Here is an 11,701-nt window from a genome sequence, read left to right on the forward strand (position 1 = left end):
TATATACTATTGATTGTATCCCTCTGTTATTCCTGTACATGTTAGCAATTTCAGTCATCGATATGTAAATTAAGGCATAAAGTACTTAAGTTTTTGGTTCTCTTTTTAAAAATGTTTTTTAGATGGTGACTTTAAAGTAGTATCAGAATTTTATCAATCGTGTTGATAGTTTTTTCTTAGATCTTTTTCAGATATGTTTTTTACTGATAGAGACGCTTGAATCAATTTAAAAATTAAATTTCAGTTTTCTAGTTTCTTAACAAAAAACATCTTTGTTCATTTTATTTTTATTGTACTAGAATAATGTCCTTTGTTGTGCGCTCTTCTCAAAGCTTTCTGACAAACGCTCGAGTATGGTATTTAATTGACGCCAGAGATCAAATGAATGGAAAGTTGGCCTGTTACATCGCTCAAATATTACTTGGAAAGCACAAACCAATCTTCCATCCATGTAGCGATCTTGGAGATCATGTTGTAGTTACGAACTGTAAGCATATATTTATGAAAGGGGAACGGGCTTGGGAGAGTAAAATATATCGTCACCATACTGGGTATCCTGGTGGGTTGCAGGAGATAAAGGCGAGAGATGTTTACGAAAAAGACCCATGTCAGATTTTATGGAGAGCAGTGCGAGGAATGATGCCTAAAACTCGCTCAAGGAACTTGCAAATGAAACGATTACATCTCTTCGAAGATGATCAACATCCGTTCGCAACAAACATTTATGCCAAGTTAAGAGCACCTCATCCTATGCCTAGAAGATTGGATGAATATACAGCAGAAGAAATTCGCAACTATCCAAAGATATTTTGATTGTTTGATTTTATATATCAGTGTAAATATCTGCATTAATATTCTATTGATTATTTTTGAATAACCTTTGTTTTTGTTTTTTCAAACACAGTTTTTGAATTATTATGGACATGATCTGTTCTTATATCAATCTTTTGTTAAAAGAAATTTTTGTTTTGGTAAAATTCTTCTTCCTCTTCCTTTAGCTTATTTTATATAGATTTAAAAACCAGATTGTGAAGGTTGATCTATCTGTGATTTGCATTTCTTTTTTTTCTCTTTTCTGGTATAAACCTTTTATGTTTACCGATTTTTGAGACTTCGTTTTTTTTTTCTCCTTCGATATCCACTTCGATATTATCGTTAATGCTACTGTTTAGTTCTGTAATTCTGATCAATTTATTGTTGTGCATGACCTCGAATGATGCTGTTCCATTATTGTCGGCGTCGAAACTTTTTGTCACGAAATATTTCATTTCCTGATCATTTTTTCCGTTGAATGGTGTTTCTCCGGAGCTATCATCTTTTTGTTTGTGGGAAATGGCAAAATGTTCGTTTTTTTGACGGCTGGTTGTTTTGCTATATTTTTTAGTGGGATATCTAAAAAGAGAAAGAAAAAAACAAGGTTAGGCATATTATCAACTCTAAAATAATTCTTAAATTTATTTCTTTATAAAAATACCTGACGGGGGTTTCTGTGTGTCCGTTTTTCTTAGTTTCGCGGTATGGAGCATCATCTAATACCACCATGTCGTAAGCTTGGTTTCTATGTTGAATTGCGAATGTATGGTTGGTAGTTGAACTTTTGTCGTCCCTGTTGTTGCTCTCAATGTTTGTAATTTGATTGTTTTCATCAGCTCTGTCTGTAAGTCTAGTTTCTACATCTTTTGTCTCTTCTTCTGAACTTTAAATAGAAAAACACTCACAGGTTTTTCCAACACTTTTTTTGGTAATCAAAATCTTAACTTTATTCAACATAAAAATTAAATTGTTTTACTTTTCTGTTTTTCCCACCAATACGGGCGCACCAGTAATGTTGTGCAAATAGTTCGCTTTGTCCCACAACTGATTTGCTTGGAGCTGATCTATCTTTTTGTTTTCGTTTATCTCTTCTAGGGGATTGGTTTTCGTGTTGATGTGAATCATTTTTTCATGAGACTTTCTATATTGACGCTCTTCAAAAGAGCTTTTTACGTGTGGTTCCTGATACTTATTAATATTTGAGTCGTTAACGTAATTTTGAACTTCATACTCCATGTTCTTACTTTGATGTTTCTGCTCCTTCTTAACTCCTTTGCCAAATATTTTGTTCATATCATGCGAAGCTTTTGAAACCTTTGGACGAGTTCTAAAAATATATTCTAGGGAAAACGAAGAATAAATTTTAAACTAGTATACTCAAATTATCGTAAAAAATCTGTCAAAATTTTATTCAGATGAGAATCTCATCAAAACGTCTTAAGAAGAAGATAAGAGATATTAACACTTACGGATTGTCGTTGGTTTCAACTGTTGTCTGATGGCTCAGAGAAATAGGTTTATCAAAAAAGAAATTTTCAGGATTTTTTTTATACCTTGTTTCTCCCAAATGTAGTATCGTAATAATCCTAATAATTTCTATCAAGTCTTTAATCACTCGCTTCCTTGCAGCAGTTGAGTTGATCTTGATAACTGCATTGGCGAAAGGTTCTTCAAGTGTAATTTCATCAAACTGCTCTTTGTTATGTCCTATTTTTAAATCATAACTGTCTTTATTTATCTGATATTCTTTGTAAATGTCTTCTTTGTTCGAAACAGCAAAGTCTTTTTCACTATGATCTTCTACAGATGAAGTCTTGAAACTGTTGCTACCATCGTCTTCATAAACTTTTTTAAGATTTAACGAGGTTTGATACACATTTTCACTCAAGGAATTTTTTTCAAACTCGTTTATGTTAGTTGACAACTTAGGTGCGTGTGTTATAAAATCTGCATTTGGTTCTGGCGCTACCTTAAAAATATCTGCGCTGATACTTGTGATTGTCTTTTTATTCGGATAGTTCTTCAAAGACCTTCTAAAATGAATTCTATCTTTCTGTTCAAACTGTGTTATGAGTCTTTTTTGAACATTTTCGTTAATTTTACCTATTGTTGTTTTGATGTCTTCGAGTACTTTAGCAAACTTACCTTGACTCGCTCTAGTTTCTTTATATTGGGTAGCTCTCTTTTGTAATAGTTTGTTCTCTTCTTTAACATCTTTAACACGAAAGCTATTAGCCAATGAAAGCTGAGCAAAAAAAGTCCAATAAATAAAAAAAACGTTTCCACATATCATTTCTTGCAGATTGAACTCTTAGTAGACTTTTTCTAAAGTGATTTAGAAAAATTCTACAAAGTATTTATAAGTGTTGTTTAACACGTCTGCCGAATATGCGTTGGTACCATTGAGTTAAAATCAAAAACCATATAATAACACTCAGGTCACTTATTTTTCCTGGCAGTCTCTACAATTGCACTTTTCTAAAAAAAATTTTTTTTTTTTTTCAGGCTATACGTTTTTAGAATGTTTTATTTAACTTAGAAAGATACCATGTGCATCTTAAATTAATCGCTATAATTTAGAGAGATCGTCATAAAGTTTGAAAAGTTTGAAAAACCTGATTCTAATGTCTTTAAAATTATTTTTACAATTAAAAAAAAAAAAAAGAAGAAGTAAGATATTAAAAGTATCTTTTATTTTTATAATTTAATTTAACAAAATGATTTTATAATCTTTATTTTCAAATTTATTTCACATTATTTAGATGTACGCACGTAATCCGTGTCGTTGATTACTTACGGTTACGATTTTGTAAAATAATGTAACCATCAGTAAAAAGCAACTGAGTAGAGAATCTTGATTAGGTTAATCGATTTCACCTTTTTTTTTTCAAATATCAAACAGTGTAATGTTGAAGTTACTGTAACTAGGGGTGTAATTATAAATCCACCAAAATTTTAGGTATGCTTTATTATAAATGTCTTATGGATTTAAGTTGCTAAATTTAAGAATTGCAATCTTTGAAATTTTAAACTTTAAGCTAGTTATCTCGTTTTGAATGTATAATGCAACCAAAAAAATGCTTGTTGTATAACAACTGCAGGCGCGGATCTAAGGGGTGGCTATTATGGCAATGACCATATAGTAGGTATGTGTGCAAAATTTTTAAACTATTCAGCTATTTAATTATTTTAAATCATTGTAAAGAGCTTTAAATCAGTATAACGATGGTGAAAATTTCATAAAAAACTAATGGTTCTACTAAAAGTTATGCCCACTTAAGTGACAAAAATTCATTATAAGGAATGCTTAAGAAAACTGGAACCAACTTAAAAAACTGGCGTTCGGCTTACGGTGGTTTTATAATAGAACTTCATTGTTTAGTTTTTAGCGCATTACTTTGCCTCGGTTATATTTTTATTCAACTAATAACAGAATATGGTTTTTTGTGTGTAAATCATGTTTTGAATACTTTAAAAATATCACCAATATTTTAAATAAAGTTTCATTTTTCTAAAGAAAACAATTTTTTAATGAATAAAAAAGTCAAATATACAAAAGGTTCATAATCTTGAATCCCCCCCCCCCCCCCCAACCTCTCCAACAGAAGAATAATTGGTACCTTTACTGCGTGCAAAAATAGAATATGAGCGTGTCATTATTTTTTAATAAAATTTGGCAGGTACATAGAAAATAGATATATAAAATTGATTCAAAAGTTAGAAAAAAAACCCATCATCCCTTCAATGTCAATTCACTTCCAGAACAGGAATGAAGTTTTCAATAGCAATGAAATCACTAAAAACGTTAGTAACTGCAAAAAAAAAACAGATTCCAATAAACTTAGAACACTCTACTTTTAAAATATTATCTAAGTCAGTATAAAATTCTAAAAAAAAAGACGAGAAAAATCCATCCTTACGACACCTACTTCGAGCACGCGGTGAAAAAATGATCACAGATTTTAACTTTAAAATCGGTGCCGTAAATCGCAGATACGCACATACCTACATATAGTTTGAATTTAACGGCAGCCACGTTAGTTATGGGTTTTTTCGCTTAAGGAATATCCCTAAAAACTTAAATTTGTCTATCGTAATTTATGGATTTTGGCTTTAGAGATTCCTGCCATGGCCACAAAGGTTCTTATTATACGTTACGGACGTTCTATTCAATCAATAAATGGTGTGAAAAAATATTAAAGTATCGATCTTTTATCGAAGTTTCAACCGAGAAAATAAATTTTAGCCACACAGTTACAAATTCCTGGATCCGCCCCTGAACTGCCAATCAAGTTTAGCGTATCTGGATGATTATCATAAAGATCCAATACAATCCCAGCAAGCACACAACGTTGAAACAACGCTGAAATAACGTTGATTAATGTCGATCAACGTTATTTCAACGTTGTACAGTGAAGCGAAATGGTCAAAAAGCGGCCAAAACTCAAAATTTTGTAAAGTAATAAACGTTTTTATTAAATTATTGTTCTAATTCTCTGACTAGGATAGACATGAGAGAACTAAAATATATATTTTTCTTATCATTTATTATTTTTTCTAATAAGTTGTAAAAAAAAAATTTATGAAAATGGTGTATTAAAAAAATTCCACTTATGGCCACTTATTTTAACATTTTATCGACTCGAGTTGATGCTAAATTATTTCAACAATTCAGAGTTTACTTTATTTTTCATTTTCAAAACTTCAGGTGATTTTTTGTGATATTCATGTTAATTTCATCCACTATATACTTGAATTGAAATTTCAATACTACGCAAAATTTTATAGGTCTTAAAAAAAACCAAACCGGTCTGAAAAAAAACAACTTGTCTACTTTGTTATTCAGGCTTATGCTCCAATCATGGTTCGGATTTATTCTTGAAATTAAATGTGAATCGCAGCTCATTAATTCAAAAGGGTTGAACGATTCTGTTACATATCTCAATCCCGCCCAAAAGTAAAAAAAAAAAAATAAATAAATATTTGGCTTTTCTTTTAAACCACCAGAATTTTCTTAAGTGATTTTTTAATAATTGTTCAAAGCGAGCATCATAACTTTCCAACGCTTAGCTAATCAAAGATAATTTCTAGTGTTTTTTGGATTTTTGGATTTTTTTTTTATCGTTTAGTTAGTGTCCTCAGCAGTTCGATGCTTCTATACCCTTTTTATATTATAAACAAAATCAAACTCTATTAGAATTATAAACTACTTCTTTCTTTTTATTAAATGGTGCTACAAATAAATACTAGAGAAAAAAAAATCGTACAAGATTTACAAGAGTACTTGTCTTAGAATTTTTTTTTTGACATATGATTGTGTAAGAAAACTGTCTGTTTAACCACAACCAAGAAGAAACTGGAATGTTTGTCTTTTTCTTGATTCTCAGGTTTCTCAATATGTTAGTGATAACAGCCATTTTTCTGTTTCGGCTCGAAATTGATTCCAATTTTCAATCCCGGTGTGGCAGACATTATGGTAAGGCATTGCGGGATCACGAACTACTGGCTGCGAAGCAAACATCTCATTATCGCTCAAAATTGGATAGTCTTTCGGGTCGTAAAAAGCATTCCATTCAATACTAATAAAAAATCACATATAATGTGATATATATTTTTAAACCAAAAGTCATTTAATATACATTTATATGACTTTTAGTTTAAAAATTCAATTTCCAGTCGGAAAATTTGTCGAAAATAAGCAACATTAAAAATTCAATTTTCTTTCAACGATGTTTTGACGAACATTGAAACTTAAAATTTTACTCATTAATTTTATGTTATTGATGCAAAACTCGTAATTTTTAGTGCAATAGCAAATCCAGTAATTTGTCCACAAAAGTGTCTTAAAAAGAGGCTTGGTTTTTTAGGATCAAAGGCGAGGAAGGTTATGATGTATTCTACTTACTGTAGTTCTTTGTCTGAGGTCAACCTGCCAAATTCCAAAAGCACTTCTTTGTCAAATGATGGTGTATTCATTATATTTAATCTTGAAATAATAAGAAAATATTTTAAAGATATTAAAATATAGAAATTAATAGAAAAAAATAAAACGAATCATTTTTAAAATTTTCTTTAAAAAGTCTTGTTTAAATTATTTTTAAACTAATTCTATTAATAAAAATTTTAAAAAACTTATACAATTATAATAATGTAATATATAATGATTTACTTTTTAACTCTTTCATATGCATATATGAGGATTAATGATACTAAATATGAACTAGGGCGACTAGTGACATCAGTCCATATAACTTGATTAATCCATGCTTTCACAACACATATCAAATCTTTACACTTAAAAAAATTGAAATGTTTCTTCAATTTTCTTAGAAGTTGAAGAGAACTTTTTTGAGCAAACAAAATTATGTAAAAAAAAAAAAAATGCAAGTAAAAAATTATAAAGTATTCTTAGTTTATAAGTTAATTATAAATATCTAAAAACCACTTTTGTAAACAGCTTTATGTAAGAATACTAGTAGTGAAAGTTAAGTAATTAAAAAACAAATTTTACCGCTTCATCCTGATTACGAATAAATTCTACTTGCCTCTCTGATGCAAGAACATTGTAACTAAATATAAAATGTTCAACGAAAAAGTAGATGGCAAAAAAACATTCCAGCATTCAACCCTAATTTATTCAACATTAATTTATTTGACATCATTTTATTACACTTAGTTACTATTCAAGAATACTTTTCTGTAAAAACTGAGAATAAAACCATATTTTGAAGCTTCTTAAGGTTAATAATAAAACATAAATTTGAATAATTATTATAAAATTTTATAAATGAATTTAGAAATCAGAATACATTGAGATACTCATTTTATTTGCTTTTGAAGCTCTTTCGTACATCAACTTGTACCCACCAAAAGCTTCAATGGGTCTGGACATGAGCATAGTTACATTAACCTCTCCTAATTGAAAAAGCAATCCCTTTGAAGTATGAAAAAAATGGAGGGCTTTAGGTAGTGTTGGTGGGATAATATCATCATCCTTTGAATCATCCTCTATGCAGTGCTCTTTAATACGCTCTTGGAGAACACTAAGGACTACTTTGAAACTTTTGGCATAATCATCATAATCTGATAACAAAAATGATATTTTCATGAAAAAAAATGAACCCAAAACACATCACGCGAACCAAAATGGAAAAAAAATTTAAAGCTGTACTTAGAAAAAAAGTTTTTTCAAGAATTATATCCATGTTTTAAAGTTTATAAAACCTTTTAGGAAGATGATGAAATCCAGCTGATAGTGATTAGTTACCATTGTGGTCTGACCAAGACCACCAGCATACAGAATTGTTGAGATATTGAGAGGAACAGTCTAAAAAGTCATTAATTTACAATCTTTTTCTTGTTGGTTGTTCATATTGACAAAAAACATGACTAATATTGTTATTGGTAATATTATCAATAATTTTAATATATTAGCATTATTAATATCATTAATAGTAACAATACTTTAATACTATTTATATCATTAATATTAACAATTTGGCATAAAGTTAAAAGCAGCTTCTTTTGTAAATATGCATGAAAATGATAGAATATCTCTAACTTTTAGCTATAAAAAATATTTTAAAAACTGAAAGAATCATAAACATAAGAAAATCACCCTAATAACATTTTCAAGGTCTTTAGCCAACTCAATAAGTTCCTTATAATCTCCTGCTGAAGGACGACTCTTCTTCTTTAAAAGAGCTATGCTAAGTTCTTGGTTTTTTGTTTTTACATATGACTGTTTAGAACTCTGAACTTTTGGATCATGGACATTTACATTCTTTTCATAGGCAACTATGTGATCTTTTAAAGATGATAATGTTGTCTCATCATTATCACTGTCAACATCACTCTCAATGTTGCTAAATTTTAAGAAGGCACAGTAAAAACAATTTTTGATGAATTTTTATAAATTTTTCAAAATTTATAAAAATTTATCAAAAATTAAAAACAAAGTATTTTTTAGTTAAATCTTTTACACATCTAACTTTTTGAGGAAGTTTGTGCTTAATTTAATGAATTTAAAAACCAAGAAAACAAGTATATTTCTGTTTTTAATCTGTCATAAATCTTTATTTTAAAACAAGATTGATAGATTAAAATAAACACAATTTTATGTTTACACTAAGAGAGTATTTAAATCTCTAGAAATTTTATTTGAAATGGAAATAACAGTTTACTAACAAAGTAAAGAATATCCAAATTAAGGTTAACTATTATTCAACTTGAGTATTAAAGCTGTAAAGTGACTTAAATATTAGCTTATTACAATTTATCAAATTATAATTATTGATTATAATTATTTATTGTGAAGAAGACAACAAATGATTTATAAACTGTACGTGAGTAAAATAGCAAGTATTTATTTGTTGAACTCCTGCTTTTCTATTCAATCAAGATATTTATTATTTTCATTAAAGCACAAAAATATTCCTGCAAAAAAAATAACTAAGAAATTGTCCTTTAAAAAGTTTATTTATTTCAGAGTCTTAACTCTGTAACACAAAAAGTGATTATTTTCATTTTTAAAGTATTTATTGTATCAGTGTAACAACCATTTTATAAATTGATATCAATCATGATATGAGCTATAAGATAAATTAAAACAAAACTTTGCTAATATTTGTAATACTTAACATGACAAGAAAAGAAAAAAGAATAGAACTTCAAATTTACCCAAGTGTCTCTTGCTGTGATATTTGATTTACTTCTTTTGTTGGTTTTTTTGAAAGCAAAAAAATATCATCAGGTACTTCTGATATATCCTCAACAAAATTACTGCATAAGATGGATAGTTTTACACAAAGTGCTCCATCGCTATCCAAGAATGGACTATCATCAGAAATTACCTGTAATTAAGATTAATGCTAAAAACAAAAAAAATAGATAGAATGGACAGCAACAAAACTTTATTCTTAGGAGAGATTTGTGTATTTCTGTTATTGAACTTAATTTCATGGCTTTGCTATGCAAACAGAGGCAGCTATTGCTATTAATATTAACATTTTCTTTGTGTAAAACCTTCAAAAACATAATTTTAAATTCATCCTACTTCAAAACATTACACAAGTGAGATGTGAAAGTAGCAAACCTAAAAAGTGGACAACATGACATTTAAATAGCAACAGAATATATTTTCATCTAGTATATTTAACTTTCAGTTAATTTCACTGAATTTTATTGTATTTTTCTTTTGTTGGTAAAACAAAACCAATAGTTATTAAAGAATACTATAAAGCAAGACAATTGACTTTGGGCATCAAACACATCAGTCTTTTAAATTCAAATATCCACTTTGTTTTCAATCTAAGAGACTGTTTTTTACATATCCCAGAATAATGAAGGCTGCATGCAAACTTACTTTAAATCAATAGTTAGTTAATGATATTAGCTAGCAGATAATTTATAAAAATTAGCTGAAAGAAGCAAAACAAATCTGGACAGTTCAAGTCAATCATTTGTAACACAATCAAGAGGAAACATAAGTAGAGATTTAGCCTCTCCTCTATTTTAAATATCAGAGAAAATCCATAGCAAACAAGTTGATCACTGTTCAAATTGGGAGCAATCATTAACCCTGCTTAGTATTAACTATTGGGTAAAGGCTTACACTGATGATGGAAGTAATTGTCAATACCATTAAGCCGAATTTTTATTTTCATCAGTCTATTTTTTCTGTTGGTACAATATTAAGAAATGTCATGCCTAAACACCATTGTTAACGTATGAGTTTTCTTAAGAGGTATCAACAAATATTGGATTGATGAGTCTCTTCGAATTATCACACAGTAGGTCTAATTCGGGCACTGAAGTTTTTAAGTCAACTTTTAAATGATAATTGAAATTATTGAGCCAGAAAATATTTAAAGAACTGGAATCATTCTGGCAAATGCTAATTACAGTGGTTTTTAATCTTGTAGAATAAAGCCTCTCAACAGAGTGTTGGTGCTGTTAAAGATACCAGATTATGATTAAGCTATCATAGAAGAGTTTTTCCTAAAAGATTATGAAAGATAGAAAAAGACAAAAATATCTCTCAAATGCAGACATTTTGCTAAGTCCCTAAATATTACTGTAATTTTTATCAAATCCAATTTTGGTTAAAGTGATATATTACAATTTTCAAGATGTCTAATTCCCCCTATATTGGAGTTTCAAAAAGTGGTTTAAAAACTCGCCGTTATGAGCAGCAAAACAATTTCGTTATGTTAATTTTTTTTTTCTTCAACATTGTCATTGTGATCTAACTATAAGTTGCTCTATAACTCATTGAAAAGTCGCTTCTTTAATCTGTTTCATTTCTTTTTATTTATTTATTTCTAAAACTATATATATTTTTTTTATTTACTTTTTATTTGCTTCTCAGTAAAAATAATCGAAAATTCAAAGAAAAACTCTGCGGTATACACACTATTTAGAGATTTGTTCTAGAAATGCTTTTGTTAATCAATTATTTTCTGTATTTATAACCGACAATTATTTTCTATATTTATAACCGACACTTCATTTGAGCTTGTTATTTGTCCCTAGTTTCGAATTCTGGAGGTGGCCTCGAAAGAATGAACTTTGTTGATACGAGACACCTAAATAGGTTTATCAATAAATTCAACAGTTGTACAATTTGGCTTATAATGAAACAAACATTTGAGCCTTAAAATCAAGCTTTACTGAACCTGAGACTTAAGGGAGTGTTAAAGTTTTTTTTAAAGAAAACAAAATTTGCCTACCAAACAGTTATTTTATAAACCTTCTTGGTAGAAAGTCGTTGAGAATTGAAATGTACTCATTAACAATAATTCTATCTTATCATATGCATAAATACTGGAATGACAATTCAATTTTCATTCGAAGTGAAATTCAGCGTTTATTTAACAGTGAGAGTTAG

At 28.9% G+C, this 11,701-nt stretch overlaps 3 protein-coding genes across 4 annotated transcripts in view; 1 reads left to right on the top strand and 2 right to left on the bottom strand.

The window, feature by feature from the left end:
• The first annotated feature begins 219 nt into the window (after window positions 1–219).
• Window positions 220–877, top strand: LOC145194144 (large ribosomal subunit protein uL13m-like). The gene has a single exon (XM_090069538.1). It carries the CDS (start codon window positions 304–306, stop codon window positions 811–813), a length of 510 nt encoding a protein of 169 aa, XP_089925664.1. The 5' UTR covers window positions 220–303; the 3' UTR covers window positions 814–877.
• On the bottom strand, window positions 280–3,185 carry LOC145194143 (uncharacterized). Of its 2 annotated transcripts, none has more exons than XM_090069535.1 (4): window positions 2,283–3,185; window positions 1,790–2,140; window positions 1,475–1,696; window positions 280–1,392 (listed from the first exon to the last, which is right to left on the bottom strand). In XM_090069535.1, the coding sequence occupies exons 1-4, from the start codon at window positions 3,104–3,106 to the stop codon at window positions 1,041–1,043; spliced, it is 1,749 nt and encodes a 582-aa protein (XP_089925661.1). In that variant the 5' UTR covers window positions 3,107–3,185; the 3' UTR covers window positions 280–1,040. The 2 variants fall into 2 exon arrangements, with proteins under 2 accessions (XP_089925661.1, XP_089925662.1); XM_090069536.1 differs by having other exon boundaries at window positions 2,367–3,141.
• A 2,821-nt stretch (window positions 3,186–6,006) lies between these two features.
• LOC145194079 (uncharacterized) overlaps window positions 6,007–11,701 on the bottom strand; it is a 13,955-nt gene continuing 8,260 nt past the window's right edge. Inside the window, exons 2-9 of the mRNA XM_090068994.1 lie at window positions 9,493–9,665; window positions 8,432–8,678; window positions 8,038–8,140; window positions 7,623–7,896; window positions 7,325–7,382; window positions 6,983–7,107; window positions 6,719–6,799; window positions 6,007–6,392 (exon numbers count right to left, since the gene is read on the bottom strand). Of these exons, the coding sequence (XP_089925120.1) occupies window positions 6,206–6,392; window positions 6,719–6,799; window positions 6,983–7,107; window positions 7,325–7,382; window positions 7,623–7,896; window positions 8,038–8,140; window positions 8,432–8,678; window positions 9,493–9,665 (1,248 nt within the window). The 3' untranslated portion in view covers window positions 6,007–6,205. The remainder of the gene's footprint in view (window positions 6,393–6,718; window positions 6,800–6,982; window positions 7,108–7,324; window positions 7,383–7,622; window positions 7,897–8,037; window positions 8,141–8,431; window positions 8,679–9,492; window positions 9,666–11,701) is intronic.

The sequence above is a fragment of the Hydra viridissima genome, unplaced genomic scaffold, assembly GCF_058129835.1.
Source record: "Hydra viridissima isolate aposymbiotic clone 2 unplaced genomic scaffold, HvirCarnegie_v1 scaffold_12, whole genome shotgun sequence".
In the NCBI taxonomy this organism is placed as follows: Eukaryota; Metazoa; Cnidaria; class Hydrozoa; order Anthoathecata; family Hydridae; genus Hydra; species Hydra viridissima.